Source organism: Oreochromis aureus, linkage group 14 (genome assembly GCF_013358895.1).
Source record: "Oreochromis aureus strain Israel breed Guangdong linkage group 14, ZZ_aureus, whole genome shotgun sequence".
Taxonomy (NCBI): Eukaryota; Metazoa; Chordata; class Actinopteri; order Cichliformes; family Cichlidae; genus Oreochromis; species Oreochromis aureus.
In genome coordinates this window covers 12,768,426-12,793,793 of record NC_052955.1, presented here as the reverse complement: position 1 = coordinate 12,793,793, position 25,368 = coordinate 12,768,426, and the positions used below count along the sequence as shown (strand labels likewise).

Sequence of the window (25,368 nt, the reverse complement as noted above, 5' to 3'; positions counted from 1 at the left end):
ATTGCTTTTCTCATGCCTGGAGCCGTAATGAAAAAGCAGTTTACCAGCTATATTGTCACTGGGACGACACATTTAATTAGCCAAGGAAGTTTAAATCAGTTTTATTTAATCTATCATGCCAGAAGCCTTTGCAGAAATTACACATAATCTGTAAGAAAGGTTGCTGCATTTGTGTGCAGGGGTCCCAAAAGTCCTATTTTAAAAAGAACAAGGCATAGATAGGAAGAGCACAGTTAGGGGGGGGGAAGAAAAATCCTATAGCTTTAATGAAAGAGTAGAAAAAATACACATAATATGAAATATAAAGTAGATTAAAGTCTTTCTGCAGTGTCATACAATTTGGTTTTTCTGTATAGAGTTTGGCTGTAAGCAAAAATAAATAAATTAAAATAGAAATTTTGATAAAGAAAGAAAAAGAGCATGGGGGCGCAGTGAAACAGGATGGAGGGGTGAGAGCCAGCATCCCTTTAAACCATCCATCACAAAGCAGCCGATGCCAGATTGGTCAGTCAGCTTGGGCAGTCACTCAGGCAGAGAAGCAAATCTTTTGGGCTTTGAGAAGTGCTTCAAAATACAACCAACCATCAAAACAAAGCTGTCGGCACATGCATGAACTCGATTTCTTGCCTTCTTTTTCTTTCAAGGGATAAAACAGGAATGAAGCACATGAACCAGGTTTCCCTCAGCAGCTTTAAATCCTTTAAATCCAGTTGTGAGATCTGGTTTAATCTGACAGATGCTTCACCTAATGGATTCCTCTAATTCATTTCTAAGCTTATTTCGACCTCCAGTCCTGCAATACTTGACCCGAATAGCTGCAGAATAGCTTCCCTCACGTTTCTTTATGGCACACATTAAGCAGCAGTGTGTCAAGTGGTCACAGTAACACCTGCTGTTTTCAACACTCGCATCCACATATGTGACCACACATGAGCTTACACAGTCCCGTAAGGATGGTCTGGTTGTGGCATCAATCGGCAGTCACGTCCACACAAATGAATATTGATGGGGGAAATGGTGATGGCCGAACCATCACCCTGGAATAAGACAGCCAGACAGTCTACATTACCAGACTCTACTAGGAATACACACAGCCAATTTGTATTTATCATGGAAGCCAATGCCAATACACTTCTGGTGTAGAACAGTGAGTTGCAATCCCTACTAAGGAAAACTAAAGGGAAAAGCCTTAAGGCCAGGAAGCCAGAAAGACAGATAGCTCTGATTACACCAAATGGCAGCACTGACTGGATCCAAGAGGAAAAGAAAGGCTAATTGAATTATGTGAATTTCTTTTGTAAGAAGAATTCTCTTCATGCTATTGGAGACACAACTCAAAGCAGCACTTTGCTTCTCAACAGTGGCTTTTGATGTTATTTGATGTCAGTATTCAGTAAGAAATATTTTACTGAACCATACAATTATAAAAAACAGATCTCTGTGGCAATTCAGAGCCAGTCTAGGCACTGAAAATTCATTGTAAACACGACTAAAGTCTTACAAAGTAAAGGCAGAAAGAAACTCAATCACATTAAATGTTTTTGTTGGTATAAACACTGCGGGGGTTTTGAAAAATGGATGAAAGAACTGTTTCAGCAGCATTAGGCTTTCTGGGAGCCGTTAAAAGACTCACAAACTACAGTGCAGGCAGTCAGCAAACTGAATTTAGCACCCAAGGTGCAGATTTGTTGTTCTTTTCTGTCTTTAAAAAATAATCCAGCAACCTTATGGAAGGAAAGGCACCGTTTAAAACTTTTTCAAGTCAGTAGCACTAAAGAAAAAAGTGTTTTTTTAAAATAAATGACTGCGTTATTATGCTGTATGTCACAGCACTCTCACGCAAGGTGAAGTTGTAATCTGGCTGTCTTTACCTTAAAGTGCTGTTTGATGACGTGGCTTGCTGTTTCACACACATGCTTACTATTCTACTGTTTAACACTACAATTCACTGTTGCTGTGACCCTTTTGTCCTCTTTATCATATTATCAGCTTTAGAGAAGTACTGTGATCCAATAGGAATGAATTAGAGGTTTAGAAGAGAACTGAACCCTTGTTTAACCAGCAAGTCTTTTGTCATTAAAATCGATATTTTAAAGGAGACATGGCCTACAGGGCACACCAGTATAAAGTTATAAAAATAATAATTTCCAACATAATTAAAACAGACATGGGAAAAAGAAAGTGACAAAATAAAATTCAACTTTAGGAATACTATTATTACTCCTTCAGTGAAAGTGAAAGAAATCCTGGAGAAGTGGAGGTATGCACTGGAGAAAAAAAGGAATGGCAGTCAATATAAGCAACATAATTGTAATTAGACTAAAAAGCTATTAAATATAAATTCAACACTTTTAATCAGCTTCAAATATCATGTCTGCTTCATTTGCTGTGAAATGACAAGGAAACAAGCTTTACCTGCTTTCCAATTAATCATCCAATTCATATTTTCTTCTTCTGGAGTTCAGGTATAACAGTAAAAACACTCGACAGTTTCATTTTTCATTATTCATATAAAACACAACTATTATAAGTAATATGAATTGATTTTTAATGTAGTGAACATATTTATAATTTTAACCTGAGTAAATTGCACTGGGGTGCAAACTGACTTACGTTTACTTCCTGTAAGTACATTTAAGGCTACCTTATTATTTTACCTTTGCAAATCATATTAAATTCTTATCAAATTTAGTTGTTGCTATATTATTATTACACTTTAACCACCTACAGCAGCATGCTGCTAACATATTCATGCATCAACCATGAAAATTTAAAACACCAGTTTCTGTAAGATGAGATTTCTGTAAGTGCATTATGAGTGCTTTCACTTTTAATTTGTCGTACAGGCTACGCTTTGTTTATTCATAGTTTCTCCTGAATACATTTTCCACATTTGAATGCAGGGCTTTTACTTAATAATGGAACAATTTTACGCTGTGGTATTGCGACTTCAAGTGGAGAGCATTACTACTTCTCCCACCCTTTGATCAACCATGATATCAAAGAAAGGTCATGCTGCTCCTGCTGAAGTGAGCTATTCTGTATGTCGGCCTATACTCAACTGTATCTTACGTTAATAAAAAATAAATGAAGAATATCTAGTTTTTCTACATAACTCCAACACGTTCACTCTGCCTTGAACACACGTGTCTGCTTTGAGCTTGACAGATAATCATTTCTGTCTCATGATCCATCACTGTGAGTATAGTTGGCTCTCTGCAAGGACTTTGCTTCTTCTTTACTCAATTCATATAACAACTACATAACAAACAGTTCAGTCTGAGAGGTATTATTAATCCCAATAATGCAAAGCCGTGACAGATGCTTCCCTTCAGTCATGTGTTTAATGAGATCTCAGATGGCAAATGGCGTCTCAAAATGGTCTGGGAAAAAAAAGGGGGAAATATGAGAATGCAAACGATGGTGGTGTCTGCACGACAGACTGCTCAGTGATGGCCAGCATCTCAGCAGAAATCATCCCTCAGATACTTCATCTTCGACAGAATATCCCCCGAGAGGAGCAAACATGACTAACAAGCAAAGATCCATCTGTTGTAAACACTGAGCAAAACAGACCCGACTGCCACAAAGCAGCTTTAACGCACCTGCATGCCAAAGTGCCCCTGCGAACGTGAATATATTGCAGTCAGTGTTCTGATAATGAGTCAGCGCTGACCGGTGGCAAGGTTGAATCTCTGTGATCATTTGAAATTATAATCATGAGCAAAATTGTTCTAATTCTGGTCTTTCCACAGTAATATGTTTGTGCACGGTGGTTACAGCATTAAACTGAAAAATCAAAGACATCCAAGTCAACCACAGTAAAGCCTAAAAGATCAAAAGTTTGGTCTTACTGTAAGATTTGTTAAGCTGCTCCTTGATGTTAAGCGGTGCTGACAAAGCAAAAATACACTGATTTGTCTTTTAAACGTCTCCTGAACTTTAAAAGCTAAAAATAATCATAAATCAACTCATTATTTTATAGTCTTTGATGTTTCCAAGTCGCATGTCAGAGCTACCTCCCTTCATTACGCCTATGTAAAGACAGCAACACCTCCCTCACATTGAACGTACCAGTTTGTATTTATCAGAGATCGCAAAGGGGAAATGTGCACTGTGCATGAGCCTGTTAAAGCTTGCATGCATTCTGACGCCCCCATACACACAAACACACACAAAAACACACCACGCAGCCTGAGAGAAAATACGGGGCAGCTGATTCAGTGTGAGCTAATTCATTCAGTCACTGTATGTCCCCAATCAAAGGCTGGTCCCCACAGGCCAGTGCAACATCTGCATGTGCCCCCATTGCTCTATATGCCTGGCTTTCATGTTGCTCTCAAGGGACTCAGACATTTTCTCAGTCTGTCAAGTTTGTCCTGTTTAATTTGTGCTACACATTTTACCACAATTAAGAAAGAAAAGCACAGAAAAGAGAATAATTAAAATAGTTCTCAACCAAGCTCAAAACCCTGAAAAGAAAAAAAATCCCTAGCCATACCCTTATCACTTTCCTTTCATGTGGTCTAACCCTCAGAGTGGACAAAGATTACAGGGATAACACATTAAATTTAGAGGGAAGTATTTTTTCTGTGCTGAGACTCTTTATTTAGACATTAAAATGAAAGAGAAATCAATTTACAAGACCTTAAGCACACCATGTCCTTGGCTTCCTACATCAGTTTGGTGGAAACCGTATGCAATTAATTTATTTCCATATGCCAATGTGAAAATAATAAGTGTGAGTAATCCTCAGGGAGATTTAGACCAAGTGCAAGGGGACGGCTGTAATCTTATAATCCTCTGTAATGTTCTAATGGTCTCTCCAAGCTTATCTACACTAAACTAACTTTCCCAGAGGTACGCAAACACAGATACAGATGGACCAAAAGAAGTAATGTGACTAATGCTCCCTGTGTAACTCAACAATCTCTTCTGCCGAGGTTTACAATAAAATCTGTGATCCCAGTAAAATTAAATCATATTGTGTCATTGCAGAAGTTATCTATAAATGTGTTTTCAGACCTTTGTCTAAGATCAAATAAATAAAAACTTTCAAAAATAAAATATCTGATTGTAAAACATACAAAACTCTATATAAAAATAATAAATAATAGTAGTCCAGGATTTGACAATGTAAAAATTTCCATCCACAGGAAACATAATATCAAAGGTTTTAAAGATAACGCTGCATCCATAGTGCTGCAGCATCCTATTGTCCGGCCAAAGCTGCGGCTGAAGCGGGTGGTGACCGGATCGGCTGCAGGAACTCAGAGGTGAAGACGGCCTCAGCATACTCCTCCACGACATCCTGAAACTCTGCTGCCACGTCAGCCAGAGCCTCCAACAGCAACTCGTCAGCCAAGCTGTGAGACGATAAGAAGTGCAGATGTTAGAAAACATGATTATTTTCCTGTATAAAAAAAATCTTGTAAACTTTGAAAACGTATAAACTTCAATTTGGTAGAATTCATTTGTGGCATCAAAACAAATCACATATGACAATGGTATTTATGTTGCTACTGCTCCTGCTATTTTTGGTCTTCTCACAAGATTTTAGGCTACAAATTTTGAAAGACATGCAAAATAAAAAGGTCAGTGGACCTGAAAACAATGGAAAATGCAAATGACTTGAAACATGTCCTTTGTGCACAGTGGTTATAATTTCAAAGTAAATGTAAATCATCAGTCTTGCGTCATTATCTTCAAAAATGCAGAAGGTCCAATTAAAGCTGGTTTCTCTGCACAAATGCGGTATCTGTTTTTTTAAGAGGTACACATGCAAAACTTAGTTTAAAAACATAAAATAGAGCAAAATAACTCTGAAGCCTCGTGAACTGTGTGCAGCACCAAGCTAAATTTCAGTGTTTGATCATTATCTGGGTCACACACACACACAAACACACACACACACTCAGGCAGAGACTGAGGCAGGGACATAGAGGATGAGGGAAAATGGGAAACACTCCCACATATCCACTGAAACATCAGTGCAACAAAACTATCAGAGTAATTGTGTATTTTCGAACTCCCTGTTCCTTTAAAGGGTCATGACAGGAACACTTTGCTCACGGCACCATACAGCGAGAGAAACCCAGAGAAGAATGTGCCGCTGTGGTTTGGGAACAGGCATTATAAAATATCATTAACACTAATATACAAGGAACTGTGCTTGCCCTTCTGAATTACTCCAAGTTATCTTTGTATTCAACACACCAGTAACTGCACAGTGTACCGTTTATGCTAATGTATGAAAATCAGAATAAAAAAGCAGATTCATACAAAGTGAACTAGGATCCTAGGACGCTACTACTAAGTTTTATTTACATGCATAAAGAAATTCAAATAGGTGTTTTGGCAGTGCTGACGTCTTTCTATCTTGCAATCAGTCTGTTAGCAGACAGAATGAATGAGATCCTCCAGGTGGTAAGGCTCCACAGCAGCACAGGGCTGCTCATTACCATCTCATCACACAGAAAGCTTTCTGCACTGTGTCAGAGCAGCAGGGGTCGTACGAGTCTATATGTATGCCTTCTCCGTCTCCAAAAACACTGAGATAATTGGATGGTTTCTCACACGATATCTTGTTGTTGTTTTTTCTAAGTACAGATTCATGTTTTAAAAACTTTGGCTTTTTGATGTGAAACTGATAATGAGCCAGTGACACAGTCAGCCAGATCCCACGGGTGGGACTGGACAGTTTTTCAGATCTAAACTTAAGAAAGACAGTTTATCGAGCTGTTTGCTATCCCACGCAAGTCTGTGACGCAGAGGAAAAAGGATTTCAGAAGTTTAGAACTCATATATTAAATGCGTAAGTTCAATATGTTCACAATGATGGCACGAAGCCAGCGTTGCACCAGCAGCGGCCTGTCAAGTATGTAAGTTTGTGAGTGGGAGAGAAGACCGGCGGCGAACAACAGAGGCGCACTATGCAAACCATAAACTCTGCATGATCCTCTCTGAGTGAGCGCCTCCTGCTGTGCACAGTGTCCTTCAATCGTGTCCAGAGACATAACAAAGAACAGAAAGGACAGATCTGCTTCAGCGTGGTTCTAGTTACAAACACTAAGCATGTCATATCATTAATATGTAGGACAACTTAAAAAAAACTCAACTCAAAAAAAAAGCTAATTAATTTCACTCTGAAACTGCTGCACCGTGGAAGAGACTCATTCATAGCAAATAGTTATATTAGGTGGAAAATGTCTTGTTGTTTGAGGGCGTTCTAGATGAAACTGAACACTGACAAAGGTTCTGCTGAGAGCTAATGCCCCTTAATAAAGACATACATGAACACTTAATGTGCATTTAGAAGGATAACTTATTCTGATAGGGGAAGCTGTAACTTCACAACCAGTGTTTATGTCCGTCATCATCCGACACTGGTACAGGACAGAAATCAACCAACATCCATAATGCAATCCTTGTTGTTGCCTGTGTGGTGGCCGAGGAAGGGAATTTTGTAATTTGTAAGTGTGTCAAAGGAAGCAGAAACACAGCAAAGCACGCACAACAGGATCTCCTGCTCTCCATCGGTCTTATAGCAAATGAATCAGCCATCGCTGCGTTCACAATTTCATTCACTGATTGTGTTCGAAATGACTGAAAAGAGGTCAGAATGTTAGGCCATGGCAAAGAAAAATCTAACTGGGCAGCCCTGCTACTTTGTCTCTCATGTTGGACCGAGCACAGACTGACTTACTGTCACATCCTATGGTACAAAGTGACATAGCAGAAGAGCCAGCAATAGCAGATTAGCATGGTAACGCAGAAGGAGATGTATGCGACACAAGACATAATGTCCAGCCATCTATTTTCTGAACAGCTTGTCCAATTCAGTGTCGCGGGAGGGCTGGAGGCTATCCCGGCTGTCACAGTACAAATGGTAGGGTACACCCTAGACAGTTTGCTAGTCTACTGCAGGGCTAACACAGAGAGAAACACAAACATAGCTGTAGATGTGAGCATGCAGTATTTTACAACCAATTAATCAATCTCTAATTAACCTAACATGCATGTCTTTGGGCAGCAAGAGGCGTATCTAGAGAGAACCCAAGCAGACACAGGGAAAACCCACACAGAAAGGACCCAGATGGTCAGTGAATTTGGACTGTCTTGCTGTGAAAAAACAAGGCTAACCACTGCACTGTGTCATCCAACATACAAAGCAAAGGTAGCACTAGTGGATATCTATGCACACATGAAATGTCACAGGTGTTAAATATAAATGTTTCAAGCTGTTTTTAATCCTATACTGTCATCTTACATATTTAACTTTAAGCTTTAGCTAAACACAAAACAAGAAGGCTCGAGAGGTTGAGGGAGCTTATAAAAATCTCTATCTGTAGCACAGTATTGAGATCCCTCCCCAGACCATGCAAGCCCCACTCACACCTTGACCCATGTGACCATAATGACTCATGTGATGCTAGGGTGGAGCAGCGAATTGACACCTTGGCTCATGTGACTCTAATTACTCACACGATGACAAGGTGGGTCAGTGACTCTCACCTTCAGTGTGACAACCCCACTAAGAGGTAAATTCCTGAGACTCCCTATCAGCTTTTATAACTGAAAAAGCCTCTGGGATGAAAGGTGAAACGTCTTTAAAAATCTAAAAATAGAACTGCAGTTGTCTTAAACTCGAGCACTTTAGACTATCCCGATGACTGGGAACGTACACAGATCATAACAGCAATGCATACTTCAAACACTGGTGGCAATCAGCCAGTGCAAACAAAATTCCCTGATCATGTTTATGCACATGTCTCATTAGCTTAAGTCATTATTAAAACAGTCAGTTTTCTACCCGTCTGCAACGGCCCAGGGGTCGAAGCTGCCCACAGCCTCATGAGCCACAGCACGCAGGTAATCCTCATAGTCTTCCCGGTACTGCTGAATGCTTCTCAGCATGCTGCCTGGCACTGAGATAACAGTCGCCTTGCTTCCCTCCAGAGGGCCAGGGAACATGGTGTTGTTTGCAGGATGATGCTCATCTTGGGATGCTTCCTCTGTCAGGCTGTTCTCACACAGGAAGCTGCGAATGTGGAAAAACAAGACGATGCTCAGAAGGTGAGCCCAAGAAATATACTTTTTCAATATCTCAAAATTATATTTTCAGTTCAATTCAGTTTTATAACATTTTTAAAGGCACTTTAGGGCAGGTAAAAACCTCATAATATTATAGAAAGAGTGAGAATCCCATTGAGAAAGCAACACGATGAGTAGATGACCTCTAAGAGATGTTTATGTGGAGAAAAGGTAACTCTGCGGTAGAACACAAACTCTCGCCGTGCCTGACGTGAGGGTGTACATGATGAATTTAGGAGAGGTGTCAGAGTGCAAGCAGCTCTCTTGCTTGCCCCTTGCTCAGAACGAGCAGGGGCTCAGCTGGGCATCGCCGTGGTCTGGCTTTATAATCCTCTCTGCTTTGACAAATCAGCCTGGCTCTTGCAATGGCGCTCACTGTGCTATATTTAGTGTTGCAGCAGCTCCCAAGCAAAGTGCCTCTCTATCGTGCTCCCTGGGCCTCAGCTGAACTTGTTTCGGTTTTGACTATTGGGGCTGCAACCCATGGGGTGGCCATAAATATCGAAGTGCCAGCACAGCGAACCATGCTTCCAGTCTGAAATGGGTCGATTTACTGTTTGACGGGAAAAACACCAATTCTGTACCCTGCAAACTCGCTTATTTTTAAAGTCGCAATGGCTCCCACGCTTCTGAAAAGAAAATAGACCAGCCTGTGTTTTCTGTGAATGAAAACCATTCAGATACTTTGGCACAAAAGACCATCTGCAAAGCAAGATTGGTCTTGCATAACAATCTGTGAAAAGGTGATATGAGTGCTGAGAGAAAAAATTTGCAAATTAAATATCATGACAAATTCTTAGTAATAGTTTGTTACTCTATTGTGCCCTATGAAATTCACTCCAAACTGAATGAGACATCTATGATGAACCTTCATTTCAAAATCTGTGCTTTCACAACTCTGTGTACATTTCTGTTTGGCTAGTGCATACAAGTACCAAATTGCTGAAACACTAACAAAACATCCTCTATCCATCACGTTGTAGCACCTGCAACTTGGCCTGCACACGGGATTTACACAAACCCAAACAAGCAAGCAGCATTAGCCATTAGCGTGATCACCTCAGGTTTGTCTTCTCATTTCTCTACAAAAGCTAAAGCCATGCAGAGTCTGGCAAAGATGGGACCTGGCACAGGACGGTGCCATATGTGATATATCAAAAGGGATGCAAGCTGGGCTGAAGCTGAGTCAGATAAAACCACAAATGGCTGAGAGATAGTAAGGGGGTGATTCAAGCGAGGCTCACAGAAGCCTCAGTGACAGCGGGGAAGATCAGCGTGGAAAGAAACAGGTGGAGGATACTGGGTGAAAAAAAAAAAAAAAAGCCAGAAATCCTCAATATTCCAAAAAGAAAATCTCCTTTATAATATTGCACTGGACTGTTTTAAATGTGGGTGCAGAACTTAGAAGGCATCACAACTACAAATCTACCAGGTTACAAAGTGACAAATACAGGAGGGGACAACTGTAGCCACAGACGAAAAAGGTGGGAGAGAGCAGTGTGAAATAAATAAATAAAATAAATGCACGGTTTTTAATTTTTCTGAGTGAGCTTTTTATCTTTTTATTGATTTGCTTGACCAGCTGATGGAGCTGTAGGGGGGATGGGGGTGATTGAGGTTTGGGCTCCTCACCATGGATACATAAATCTTATCTGCTGCTCTGCTGATGTGTTAAAAGATTGTCTCCGTGTTTGTTTGACAGCACTCACACAGGCACAAGAACAAAGACACCCAAGGTAAGAAGCGTGTGCTGTTTTGGAAAGAGTATTTAGCGCGACAAAGGCGGCGTTAAGCCTGGTGAGAGTCAATGGAAGTGTTAAAACCCTCTGGGCTCTCCTGTCATTACTAAAAAGTAACCCCGACTATAGTCAGCATAGATTAAAAGAAAAGAACAGAGTAGCAGAACTCACTAAATATAAATCTATTTTATTCTTTCAGTTAGTATTCTTTTGAAAACTCTCCCGATCAAACCTCACTTTCCTTGGCTCAGTGCTTACAGAAAACCAGCTTACTTAATACAAAAATCAGGAAACCGATAACTGATACCATGTGACAATGTCCCTCTTAGCTATCAAACAATAGCACCAAAGAAGCCTCCAGTGATAGTCACACTGAGAAAATTATGCAGCTTTATTTCCGTGGCATGTTTTTTTTTCCCCCATGGTGTATATAAATATGTGTGTGAGGCACAAAATGATGAGCATGTCGCCTGATGTGTCTCTCAGGACTGAAAAATGTGGGCTGTAAACAACTACTCAGGGCTGAGACAACACACATGATGAGCTCTTTGCTCATTTTCCCGTTCCCAAATTAAACCTCACCATTCTGCTACACCGAACACCAGGACAGTCAACACTGACAGAGGATTAACACAATCCCACATCATCACGAAAAACAAACCACATTTTTAACCACAGGTTTTGATCCGAGGGCTGCGGAAGCAACAGGAAAGGGCTGCAGCTGTGAAAAGCTGCTTATCAAAATAACTTTCCTAAATGTCTGGAAAATTATGCTCCTTAGAGAACAACCACTCGGATGACCTGCTGCTCTCTGGCATCAGTTTTAGAATTACCATCATTTCTCAAGATCTGATCATTTTGGTTAGAGAGGTGAACTATTTGGCAGTTGTAGTTGTGATTATTATACAAAGGGCTGTTGTGCACACAATCTGACATAACCTAAAGTTACAAAGCAACAACAGCTAAATTTAGTGTATAGACTGCAACAACATAAGGCAAGGCTGTTTTTAACTTATGATGCATCCTTGGTGGTTTGCTTCCGCATTAGCTTTTCTTCCCTTCATCTGTGCTGGTATGTGTTGTACTATGTGGCACCTGGGCCTGTTTATCCTTCAGCACAGGTAGCCAAGGCATCTCTCTCACAGCTCAGTTCATTTTACGAAGCAACTCTGTGTCCCCCAAAGACAGCTCTGTAAAACAATGTGCCTAATAAACACAATTTCTCTCCCCATCTCACACCAAACGACTCCCTACTTCCAACTTTATTACTTCTAAGGGGGACAAAGCACTGTGAAAAAAGAGATGCTGTAGGTGGACAACAAGTTCCTTCTTGGACTTTTTGCAGCAAATTAGAAAGAAGACAAACAAACAATCTGTCAGAGTGTCTTCTCTGGATTCACAACCTGCAGCATGAGCAACCTTTATGACCTGCTGATAGCGCTGCAGGGAGGTTTATTCTTTCGTAAGTTAGATAGTGCAGTAGTCATGGAGTAAGTGCTGAACAGGCTGGGTCATGCTTCATTTAGAGAATTGAGAATGGGGGCAATATATAGAATCCTTTTTTCATATGCAAATGAGTACAATTACTGCATTACAAGCAACCTCAGAGCCTAAAAATACAATGCATGCAAGAGCCAATGGCACGACCACCATCAGTCTCGTCTTACAGAGTCATTATTGGACTAGATAAAATGGTTAAAAGAAAGAATTCTGTGATGGCATGTGTGACTCAGCAGACAGCGAAGCTACCCACCCTCTGCGCTGCTGAATTTCTCTGTCAACCTCACTGATTTCACTAAGAGACTTAATCAATCTGTGTACCAACAGAAACCAGCTGCATTTTTCTCTAAGCATGACCAAGAAATTTCAAATGCTTTCAAACAAAAAAACAAGTAAATACAGATAACCCATGCCTTGTAAAAAGCTGAAATACTGAGCTGATTAATTATTCACTGATATCTATGTGAATTTAAATTTAATTCAATTATCACCAACTGTTTTGTTATGGTACAATCGTCCCTTTTGCTGAATATACAGCACAACCGAATAACTATCTATCTTCTGATAATAACTCAAGGGGCTCAATACACACAATCACCTTGTGTGTTCTTTTATTCATTAGCATTCTAGTCAACTTGTTTACTAAGATTAGTACTTGCTTTCAAATAAAAGTGTTTTTCTATTGATCCATGTCAAAAACCCCAAAACAAACACCAATCACATCCACTGTGATTTAATGTGTCAACCAAAACAAAACACAAAAAGGTCCAGTGGGCTGCCAACACTTTTTAGAGGAACTGTAATTCAGACTGAGGATGAAAGTGTTGCAGGCGGGTCTGTTCTGAGCTACAGTGATTCAAGGTGTTTCAGAACAAATGAGCTAGCAGTTATCAAATGACTGTCCCTGTTAAGAAGCTGGAAGGCTTGATGCCTCTAAAATGAACAGCCAATTAAAAAAAAGACACTTCTTAAAAAAACACCTGTGTTATGTCTTCCAGAAAACTGAGTTATTGCTTGATAGATGCATTAAGAACAGTTAAACAAAGTGCAAAGCAAAGTGGCTCTTAAGGCAAAGTTTCCACCGAGTGAAGTGAACCTGAGGCAGTTGAAGACTGACAGACTGACTTTAATTTGCTAATGGTCGCAGCTTGAATTTGTTAAAAGTATCCTGCTGACTTGTCTGTATCAACAACTTCTAGTCCCTTCCAGTCTCTTTTCTCTTTCCTTCCAAGTTCCTCGTTAATTTAAGCAGTATAGCAGCTGCAGCTAAAGCCCTGGGCAGTGGAGGGTCTCCCTGTGGAGTCTGCTGCCAGAGTCAGGAATAGAGTCTGCCCTGGGTACGGCAGCCACCAAGTGAGTTTTGCAGGATGAGTAAGGACTCCCAGTGGAACAGTGATTACAGGGCACACACGTCATGTGGAAAAAGACTAAATGTGTATAGCTGGGAAAAAAGAACATTAACCACTTCCTTGTCATTGAGTCTAGAGGTGCAATTAAACCAGCACTGAATGACTTCCTGTGGAAGATGCCGTTTGTTTCTCTTCATTACAGCATCAGCAACTAAAGCAAGTCATTAAAGGCAATTTGATATGTAATTTGTCTCATAAAATTGCATTAAAAGTCACCTGATACTTTCCAAGTAATTAAAATCCACCATTTCCATATTTGCATTTGTTAAAAAAGGGAGTATATCATAATTTTGTGCAATCGGGAGCATTGAGCTGAGCTATGATGACCGATAATTGAGGCTAAGACCTATAATTTCAGCTCAAATGAGTGGAAAGGGAGTTAAATAGGTCAAACCTTAATACTGGGCTCCAGTTAATATTCTGAGAACACTTCAAAATTTCCCTACTGACTTTTCAAGACGAATTAAACAGCAATGAAGGAAAGCCGTCAGCTAAAGATGAGACATAGAAATGACTTAGGTGCAGTAAAGGGGAAAAGACAGAGAAACCCACCCAGTCTCGACAGGTTTCTCAAGGACAATATCCGCTGCAGAGGTCTGCTTCAGCACTGGATTTGTGAGCCTAATTGGCTGAGGAGAGGCTGGCCTGGAGCTGGGGGCATGGGACTGGGATCCTGGGAAGAACAGAGAGAAAGCGAAAGAAGGGGGAAATGTTAAGAGGGATGGGTGGAGCAAGGAGCAGACAGACAGAAAGACAAAAGGACAACAGCATACAGCGTGAATGACAAGTATTCATCTGGCCTTTTCAGTTGTAGCACTGTCTCCACCTACAGGAAAGGTCTGGGAAATAACTTTCTAGGCTTTGCATTTGCAGATAACAATTTTAAGTGCAGAAATCGTCCGTTTTTGGCTTCTTCTTTTTTTTTTTTTTTTTACCTGCTGGTCCTGGTTGTTTCAAGTAAAAAGGATCTGAATAGGTGATAGAAGCAAACCGTCTCCTCACTTCCTCCTGATCCCGCTGTCAGACACACAGAGAACCAGATTCTATAAACACAGCATCCTACTGACAAAGAGCCTTGTCAAACAAATTGAACAGTGTAATCAAGTCTGGAAATGCATCAGTATGCAGACGCAGACCACAGCTGTCATAACAGCTCATTATAAACACTAAACCAGTAACCAGTGACCTTTCAAGTTCCATAGTGACCTTTCACTGGTGGGTCCCTCTCACCTGTATCTCCTCCATACGAAGCAGCATACTCTCCAGGGTTGGGGCCTGCAGCCTGTCCTGGGCCATGTCCTGCAGCTGTCTGTCTGTCTTAACTGTCCACGCCACCCGGGCGGTGTCCTCTAACAAATCCTCAAGCAGTTCTTCACTCAGCTGCTCAGCACTTTCTTCTGCCTGTAAATGGCAATAATTACAAAAAACAAACAAACAAACAAACAAAAAAATACAAGTATTCTGAGTTTAGCTGCACAGTTTTTAAACCATTGCCATGATAAAATTAAATGTCAAATCTCCTGTAGTCAAGCTCACCCTCTCTGCAGCCTGTTCAGGCACTCGACTCCTCAGTGGAGAGTTAATTCTGTTGTTCCTGGACTCACCAATTTGCTGAACGCACAATAAAAATCTCAGTTTATTTTATGAGGTACATCTGAAGCCAAACACACGCATACACACAAACTTAGATTTATTTAATCATTCACATGCAACAACTGTCTCCTTCGTCTTTAGGAGGTTTATAAAAGGAAGAAAATCTGGCACTAGCTGCCCAGCAGATAAGTCTTCCTACCTGGGCTTCATCCAGAAGGGGCTGAATTCTCTCTCTGGCCTTCTGCTCAGCTCTCTCAGCCCACTGAGTTGGCGAGACAACTTCAGACCTGTGAACCAAAACACACCCACACTGCAAGCTGTCACAGAAGAAGTTCTGAGGCTGAGCTGCTTTAACTTCAAGAGACAAATTTTTATTTTTTTTTAAAAAAAGGTATTAACATAAAGTATAGCTATAAATATATTTGGAATTTTAGCCCACCTTGGGTTCAAAATGAATGCTGAATTAATTAAAAAGATTGAATTTCTATGATTAAAAAACAAAAAAGTTTCTGCCAAGATTTTAAAATAACTATCCATCTGAGTCCAATAAAACATTCACATTACTGAAAACTCATGAGAGAATTAATTAATCATCACTATCAATCATTATCAATGACAGCCAAATGTATTCACACACAATAGAAGTAGTCATCAGGCTCAGTATTTTTTAAATTATTCACATTAATCTGTAATTATAATAGGCATATAAGGTCAAAACTGTCAAACTCTTTGCTGGCGTTCTGGTTACGTTCACTGTTGAAACCAATAAAAAAATCCATAAAGCCTGACATGCCAGTTAAGAGTTTCACCAGCTGAGAGCAGTTGGAAGCATAAAAGACTCACTGAGTGTGACATAAGCATTTTATTCAAAATGCAGCCTGTTGATTGTATTGACGTCTATTGTGTCCAACTTATCACCTATAAACAAGTGAAGCAGTTTAGTGCTTTTACTTGTCACAGTGGCAGGAGGAAAAAATAAGATATACTGACTTGTTATATACCCAATTTAAACACTAATTTTTTGCAGCTTTCTTTAGCTTTAAAACAAACAAACAAACAAACAAAAAGAACCTGCCATGGGTATAACACACAGGCAAAACGGATCTGTAATAAAGGTGAATTTTCGTTCAACTTTCCATGTAACACACTTTGTGCAAATTTGTTAATGTTATGTAAGCCACAAAATTATAGCGGCTACATGTGTTCTTAATTAACATTACATGTTTCCTGCAATGGTATTCCCCTCTTGACAAGGTGAGTAAATAAAGAGCAGGCCTACACGTCTTTGTGACAGAGAACACAGTAGCGTTAACCCACACATTCACAGTAGTGTAATTAAGTGTTGACTTTGCTCTGTGCACACTGTGTTTTGTTGCCAGCCTTTTAAAGTTGGGCTCTCCAGTGACTAATTAACAAATACACAGCGGTCTATAGGAACATATGCTCTCCTTGGTGCTGAATGGATGTGCTGCAATCACAGTCTGCATCATTTTCCACTCATTGTTTTGTTCTGTTGTCTGTAGATAATGTTGCCCATGTTGTAATTCCCAGAGTAAATGCTCATTTGATTGTGAGGACAATGAACCGAGTGGGAAATGTTTTATTTTCTTCTTAAATAGCATAAATGCCAAGTATTTACAAAGGTTAAAGGGCAAGTGCATATATCGCTATATATACACACTGTACATACTTTTTTATCTCATTAATTAATCCCTTTTATTTCAGTCAGAGGGAGTTTGTTATCATGCCATAGTGTCTGCAGAGATTGCAATGATGGGGCACATGAAATAAAATTTTTTTTGGCTAGATTAATATTCACCATGACTTTAAGCCTTCATTACCTTGGATCCAAGCCTGCTAAAACAATAATTTTATTAGTACTGTACCTTAATCTCTGAATGCGTTCAGCCTCTTCTTTACTCAGCTGGTTCAGCTCTTGCAGTCTCTGTGCAGTTATCTTATCCAGCCAAGCTTTCCTGCATCACCCAGGCAATCATCAAATGAAGCAAAATGTAAGCTCAAAGAAGCTTTGCACATAAATAATTTATAATCCTCATCTTTAATCACGCTGCTAGCCACTGATTAATAGGAAAGCACAACTGCAGTAATTAAGATTTGATTAAACGGAGACATATGTGGAACACTCAATCAATGAGGTGCTTATAAAACAGGCAAACTATTAATCACTCAAAAAGAGAAATGGCCTCAATCTAGCTGGCACCTAGATTAATTTATTGGAAAGAATTAACTTTGAATTAGAATCAGAGTATTGCCTCTGGCTCTCAGCAAGTGGGGTCTGACATAAAGGTTAGAAATGGCTCTCTGAATGTTCTCATTAATGTTCCTTTTTCCTAGATTCCACCCATGTGGCATTTTGCTATGACAGATAATCTAATGTGAGATGCAGAAATGACACAGATTACAAGGTAATCTGAAAAAAGATGTTTATAATAAGTAGAAGCGATAAAAGCTGGGACAGGCAGATTTTTCACCATCAGGCAAAAATTCCCAACTAAACTTCTGCGTTTTCTTTGGGCTCCATTATCAGGTTTTAAGAAAACCTAGCCAATTATATTAGATTGTGGCCAATCAGAGGTCCTTTCAGAGAGTCAAAAAGTGCAGATGCACATGCAGATCACTAGTGCATCTGCATCCCTAGGGTCTGAGCCTGAGCCAGTGTTGGAAAATATTGCAGGAAAAGTTGACGGTCCCTCACTAGCAACAGCTGCCTCTGGCCTGCAACGCACCACAGTAACAAGAAAACAGACTTATCAAAACACATTTATATGTAATATTATGGTCACAGGTCCTGCTCATAGGGGAGCCAAGTGTTTGCCTTTTTTCACTATCACTGTAAGAACAGCCATGAAGGATGTGTAATTTATGGTTCAAAGCTTTGATTTTATATGTAACATCTTAGACTGTTATCATGAAAGCAAGAGAAATTAGGCCTTTTGCTAAACTAAACTAACCAGCTTACACATAGCTTCTGCCATGGGCACATGAAGAGTGTAATCATCTGCAGGGAGCGGGCTTAGGACAGAGGAGAGCTGATGGAAGAGAGATTAACTTTCACATTTTATTTCTCTATTGTTCCTGATTACTGCTGACCTATGTAGTTAAAATAAGGTTAAAAAAAACTTTGGGAGGTGAGTGGTGGTAAGGTTCACCTTAATGCTTCATTCTGAGCTTCTTTCTTTCTTTGTGAGCTTAGGCCTGGCTCAGCTGCCAAACTACCTCCAGGCCTCTGCTTTGGAGGGTTTGGTGAGGATTTCACTGGAGAAAAGAGGCAACGAGGCTCTGGTCTTCCCCTTTGTGGGGATCTGTTGATAGTAGAGAATGATGAATGGATTAAAAAATGTAAACAGAAAGATGCTATATTAAACAATTCAATGGAAAGCGGAAGAGCAATTTTTATCTTGACACTTACATCTCCTATACTATATTTATCAGATTACTTTTTTTCAGATTTTCCTTACAACTGTCATCAATGAAAAATGAAAAATTTGGTGCATATGGTATGTGCTGCACTTTACCAGTAACATTGTAGGCATATTAATTGGATATAATCTACAATCCTATAATGTATACAACCTCTTAGTCCATCAGATAATCTGATTATGCCTACTTGCATCCACAATCTGATTGAAATTCATAAAGAGATAATTGTGTAAAATTGTCTTTTTTGGGGGGGGGTTTGTCCACACATATTATTTTATACTAAATGTAAACTGTTACCTGGAGATCAGAGTTTCAGACATTAAAGCAGTACTTACATAATGACATTAATCATCGAGTGAGCCGAGGACTGCACAGAGAGATAACAGACTCACCGTTGTGGAGGAGGAGAGTGAGGGGATGTAGGTATCCAGGGCACAGAGTGCTCTTTTTGAGGGAGCTGGTTCACTCTGAGCCGAGAGGAGACTGTAGGCTGCTGGAAGCCTGCATCTTCCATCTGATTATGCTATAATAAAAATAGAAAATAAATATTTAATTATTTGTTTACATTAACCTCACATTGGTTACGTCTGATCTTTGGTAAAAAAATAAAATAAATATATGTTTTCACAGGGTATGATATCAAACAACAAATCATGTTGCTAATAACATATTATTAAGCCTTCTCTGTGTCTTATGAAATACTGAATTCAGTACAAGCCCAGCACCTTTATTGTTTCAGCCGTTTTTCTCTGAGAGGGCAGCTCTTTTCTGCTGTTAGTATTGGTCTGGGATCGTCTCTGCAGCTCCCTCTGCTGGACGAGGCTCTCCAGGCCAGACCGCAGCACCTCTCTTCTATTGAGGGGCTGTTGAGTAGTTTTGGGTTTCTGGGAGGCCACTCTCTTATCTGCTGACAAAAATAAAAAGTTAAACAATTTATTTGTTTTGATCTTAATTTATTTAAGTCAAGACCAAACAAGATTCTTTATCCCTTTCAGTACAATTCAATTAAGTTGAACCCTGATGGGAGCAGACAGCACCACCAATTAGAGAATTTGCTTGCACTCTTGACAGCCAGGTGGATGTGTGGTTTAGGTTCAGGTTTCTAGGGAGATCTAGATTGCAGATGAGGCTCACTCTAGGTGTTTATGTCATCACTTCCAGTTGATGCCTCTCAGCCCAATAATACCCAGCAGGACTTAACTGCTCATATACTAAACAGCAGGGGACCAAAAGCCAGAGTTCTGCACTTTAAATCTTGTTTTCCTATCACTTCCTGGCTCCCTGATCAATTCTAAGCCTGGGTACAGCAATTTACGCACAGCGGGAAGCCCCAAGTCAACCGCACAGAAGCCCTTGGGGGGCTTTTATATACATAGGAGAGCAAATGGTTCGTCCTTCGTCAGCAGGCCTCTATCAACAAGTAGGTCTTAAGTTGAAATGATAGTCATTAAACAACACCCACGAAGTCTGCATTAATAAATACACAAAGCAAGTAAACAGTGCTCACCATGGAGGCCTCTTCTGGGATTTTTTGCTTTGCAAGGACCTCGAGCAATTCCTTGCAGTTTGGGACGCCTGGGTGCAGTCGTAGGAGACTTGCTGCGATGAGGAGATTTCCTTTGCGGAAGGCATGCTTGAGCCTGCATCTTTATGAGCATCTCTTGTTTACTGAGAGCAGAATCCAAAGTCTATTAAAAATGAAGTGACAGCAAAGCCTGAGATTATTTACTCAATTCAAAAAATAGATATTTTCCTAAAGTAAGTTTTACTTTTAGACAAATTCCACTAAATATTGATTAATCCTGCAGCACAAGTCATCTATGTTTACAGTAATATCACAAATAAACAATGTAACAAAGGAAATAACGTAATAAAAATATATGATTCATCTGGAGAAATCATATCATTTAGGCATATTAAAATCTTATTACTACTTTGATCTGTGACCTAGAAACAGCAGCAGATACAGAATCTGTTCTTGTAATGCTCTGCCAAACCTGCACTGCAGTTAGTTTGAATTCATGCATGAATATTTGTCTTTTTTAAGTAAAATAAGAAAGTAGATTTAAAGTCAGGGACTGTTAAAGCCAATACAACACTGCACTGGTTTGCCACATTGAGCTTCTTTCTGCTGATTGTTTTTGCATTGTCCAGGAGCCAAATCTTCACTAGGAAAACACACATCACGCTGTGAATACAGCGGTTACATCGTGATCCTTACCTCTAGTTTCTGCAGGATGTCAAGGGCCGTCTCAGGCACAGCTGAGCCCTGGTCCACTTCAACTTTAGCTGAGCACAAAGAGAGCTGGCGAATCAGCTGCCCCAGTTCTTTGGAATAAGGAGGCACTTTGCTGTGAGACAGATCAGAGAGCTGATGGATAAAAACCTGTAAAGCCCTCAGTGCCCCACGATGTGCAGCCGCAAGCCTGTTTATCGCCATGGACTGAAAGTAAAAGAGAATGCAAATAAATTAAGAACAGAAATGTCAACTTTTTTTAAACAAAACTCCTTCATAGAAAAAAATAAACTGACACGGCTGTGGTTTTATTCATTTAATTCAATTTTATTTATATAGTGCCAAATTACAACAGTCGCCTCAGGGCCCTTTATATTGTAAGGTAAAGACCCTACAATAACAAATAAATAAAACAAATTTTCAAAAATTATAAAAAATAATAGATAAAACAACCAGATGACACCCCCCTCCCCACCCACCCCCGACCCCATGAGCAAGCACTTGGTGAAAGTGAGAAGGAAAAACTCCCTTTTAACAGGAAGAAACCTTTGGCAGAACCAAGCTCAGGAGGCGTGGCTCGCGAGTGGTTGAGGCAGAGGGGAGAGCCATGAGGTCCAAAATGTCACTGACTTTCTTCTCACCTTTTTAGCGTCCCACATTTTCTGGCTTCGTAGTTTTTCTATATCTTCTTGTATCTCTTTTACCTGTTAAATAATTGAGAGAACACTGTCTAGAGGAGCAGAGCAAAAGGAAATCCAGTGATAAACATTTAATGGCATTCAATAGAAATTTAAATACCTGTTGCTGCAGAACATAAATAATCCGAGCTGAGCGAGCTGCCTGTTTCTGTCTGCGTATCTCCAACTTGTTTTCCTCTTCAGGTTCTAATGACTCCTGTATTTTCTCCCCTGTTGTTTAAAAAATACATTATGCATTATTTATCAGCATCATGCATGGGAAGTGAAATCATAGGAAAAGTGTGATCATTGCAATGGGTTCCAAAATTATGATTACACTCCATGCATTTCAAGTTATAGATGTCTTGTGAGCTACCTCTGTTAGCCAGCTCTTCCACTTTCTGAATATACACTTCCAGCTCATTTTGCAGCCTGTGGATCTCATGGCTTAAAGGTGCCTCTTTGTCTCCTTCTACCTGCCTAAGGCCAGGGTCTCTGGTTGGGGGTGAGCGGCCAATTCGAGGCATGGATGAAATAGGATGTTTCTGGGATGTGTGTCGTTTGGCTCCAGCTACAGTCACCTTCTCTTTTGGACTGGATGCTTTTGACATCATTTTACTTGGACTGGCTGCAAACTCCTTTAAAGAGAGGAAATAAACTTCATTTGCTAAACAGGCACCAACAATTCCTTTTATATTATATAATCAAGAATGTTATTATAGACAAAACAGTAATTAAATTACCTGACGGAGTTCTACATCACTTGTTTCAAAGAGTGAGGCCTCCTGAAAAGGTTTGGCTGATAATTTTGTCAGCGATTCAAGGCGCCTTCGTCTTAGATCTCGCTTGGCCTGCTTAACAGCTGCCTGAAGCCTCTCCTCAGAGAGTGTGGTGAAGCTGAAAGAGCTTCTGGTGCTGTCCACATTTTCCTTAACTTCTGATACAGGCAGCAGTCGCTCTATCACAATGGGGGCAGGCAGGCCGACATGTGTGGCACGGTTTCTAGTACTTGCAGGGATGGTGTCATTGAACAGTAGCTGTGGTGTGCAAGACAGAAGTCAGTTTTATCTGGTATAATCAGTCATTATGATTAGACCCAATCAGATATATTTATCAATAACAGGTATTTAGGTATTTAGGAAATGGTGTCATTGGATATAGTTGTGGTCAGAAGGATACAAACAATCATTAGGGGCGTCATGGAACCAGAATTACGATGAGATTCATACGATAAAGTATACCATATCATATAAATGTCGTAGTAATTTGGGGCTTTTAATGATTTCTTTCAACAGATGAGCAGATGGAATAATAATAACATTCTCTTTGTGCAAAAGCTAGATTGTTGAAACTTGGACACAATTGGGTGTTGAACAGGACAATGATCTCAAACACACATCAAACCTGATTTTATAAAGGATAAAACAGGCTAACATGAAGCTTTTCGAATGGTCTTCCCAAAGCTGTGACCTCAACCCTGCTGAATATTTGTGGACTGTGTAGGTCCATGCCAGGAAACTAACCAATTTAAATTAACTCTACCAATTTTATCAAGAAGAGTGAACACTTATTTAGACAGAATAATGCCAGAGGCTTGTGGATGGCTATTAAAATCATGTAAGGGACATTTAACCAAATGTTGGTGGGGGTGTATGTATATATTTGAGCCTATATGTATAATTTTGATCATATGTGCATTAGATGGCATTCAAATATTCAGAAAATGTGCCCAATTCTAGTGCGACCATCTCCAGGTCTCAGTACCATCTTGTAAACCTTCCTGTAAATCCTAATGAATGAAGCCTTAGCTTGATGCTCAAATTAAATGAATGAATGAATTTTGTAGTACCATATCACCCCATTAGAGCACTTCACTCTTGCACTGCAGGCTTGGTTGTTTTTCCTAGAGTATTTAAAAGAAGAATGGGAGGGAGAGCCTTCAGTTTTCAGGCCCCTCTTCTATGGAACCAGCTTCCAGTTTGGATTCGGGAGACAGACACTATCTCTACTTTTAAGATTAGGCTTAAAACTTTCCTTTTTGCTAAAGCATATAGTTAGGGCTGGATAACGTGACCCTTAATCCTCCCTTAGTTATGCTGCAATAGGTGCAGGCTGCTGGAGGATTCCCATGATGCATTGAGTATTTCCTTTCAGTCACCTTTCTCACACAACATGTGTTAACAGACCTCCCTGCATTGAATCACACTTGTTATTAATCTCTGGCTCTCTTCCACAGCATGTCTTTATCCTGTTTTCCTTCTCTCACCCCAACCGGTCGCAGCAGATGGCCGCCCCTCCCTGGGCCTGGTTCTGCCAGATGTTTCTACCTGTTAGAATTGAATTTTTCCTTCCCACTGTCGCCAAAGTGCTTGCTCATAGGGGATCATATGATTGTTGGGGTTTTTCTCTGTATGTATTATTGTAGGGTCTACCTTACAATATAAAGCGCCTTGAGGCGACTGTTGTTGTGATTTGGCGCTATATAAATAAAACTGAATTGAATTGAAATTGAATCCAACTTCCAAAAAAAACGCACATGAATCTCCGGTAAACTTCACTGAGGCGCTTTACTTTGACACCAAGCTATTTACAAACATTGATATGAACATAGTGATATGCTTCAAACTGAAGTTTTACAAAAATCTTAAAAATAAAGAGAGAAAGAGAGGCCAAAAACGGTGTGGCTCCACTCCGTTTGTATTTATCACAAACACTTCACTCGCGTCTCCACCTCTTTTTCATTACTTTGGATGGTTGATTCCAGGTATTTAAACGTCTCTACCTTCACTGCCTCTACTCCTTGTAGCGATAAATATTATGACTTTCAGGACTGTAATATTCAGATTTATTGTTGACATTGTGCTGCACTCTAGGACCAGCTGATCTCAATCAACCAGCTCCAGGTCTGTGTATGTATCACTAGTATGTGGCCTTAGCTTTTCCATTTAAAATTGTGTACATGCAAAGATGTACTGCATATATTAAAGACAGATGAATATTATCAGACTTTCAGTGCTGTTTACCTTGGTATGGGACATCCCAGCCGCTAAACCGCTGCGGCTGTGAACATTTCTGGTTGATCCTAAAGCAACCCAGTCTCTCTCTTCGCTCTGCTTTCCTGAGAAAATCTCGGGACCACTTTGCAGGGATTGTGCAGTCATTACAGCGAAAAATAGTTGTCACTGTAGTACACAATACTAAATGTTATGCTAATGGGAGCTAATTTTGCTAACATAAAGTTAATCCAATCCAGAAACTAAATTCAGGCACTTCGCCCTCGTTAATAATCAGTTCTTCCACTTTCTGTATATGAATTATAAGTCAGCTATACGCACCGAGTGGCTAATTGAAGCATAATTAAAATACAGGACCTCGTTAATCTCTCAAATTTTAAATTTAGCTTCTCATCAGTTTGAAACGGCGCCATGACAACAACACAACCCTGAAGACGGAAGTAGTTTTTTTTAAGTACGGCTCGTCAAAGAAGCCAAAAATCAACGCAAACGCTTTATAATAACGTGTGATAGAATAGGAATTCTCTCTAAATATATCACATATGATCACATATGATATATTATATTTAAATACTGGAGAATAATTAGAGTATAAATAAGAAGAATATATTACAATGCGATTTCTTTTAGCGGTCACTTTAAGAACTTTTTCCACAGACCGGAAGT

The 25,368-nt window shown here is 39.9% G+C and overlaps 1 protein-coding gene across 2 annotated transcripts; it reads right to left on the bottom strand.

The window, feature by feature from the left end:
- Positions 1-4,582: 4,582 nt before the first annotated feature.
- On the bottom strand, positions 4,583-25,146 carry kiaa0753 (KIAA0753 ortholog). 2 transcript variants are annotated; one of them, XM_031731674.2, is made up of 18 exons: positions 24,712-25,146; positions 22,432-22,725; positions 22,065-22,326; positions 21,810-21,919; positions 21,653-21,715; positions 20,997-21,218; positions 20,283-20,463; positions 19,501-19,682; positions 19,168-19,298; positions 18,505-18,657; positions 17,221-17,310; positions 15,534-15,621; positions 15,278-15,352; positions 14,972-15,142; positions 14,677-14,758; positions 14,294-14,414; positions 8,813-9,040; positions 4,583-5,366 (listed from the first exon to the last, which is right to left on the bottom strand). In XM_031731674.2, exons 1-18 carry the CDS (start codon positions 24,847-24,849, stop codon positions 5,213-5,215), a joined length of 2,745 nt encoding a protein of 914 aa, XP_031587534.2. In that variant the 5' UTR covers positions 24,850-25,146; the 3' UTR covers positions 4,583-5,212. The 2 variants fall into 2 exon arrangements, with proteins under 2 accessions (XP_031587534.2, XP_031587535.2); XM_031731675.2 differs by having other exon boundaries at positions 19,501-19,679.
- Positions 25,147-25,368: the final 222 nt, after the last annotated feature.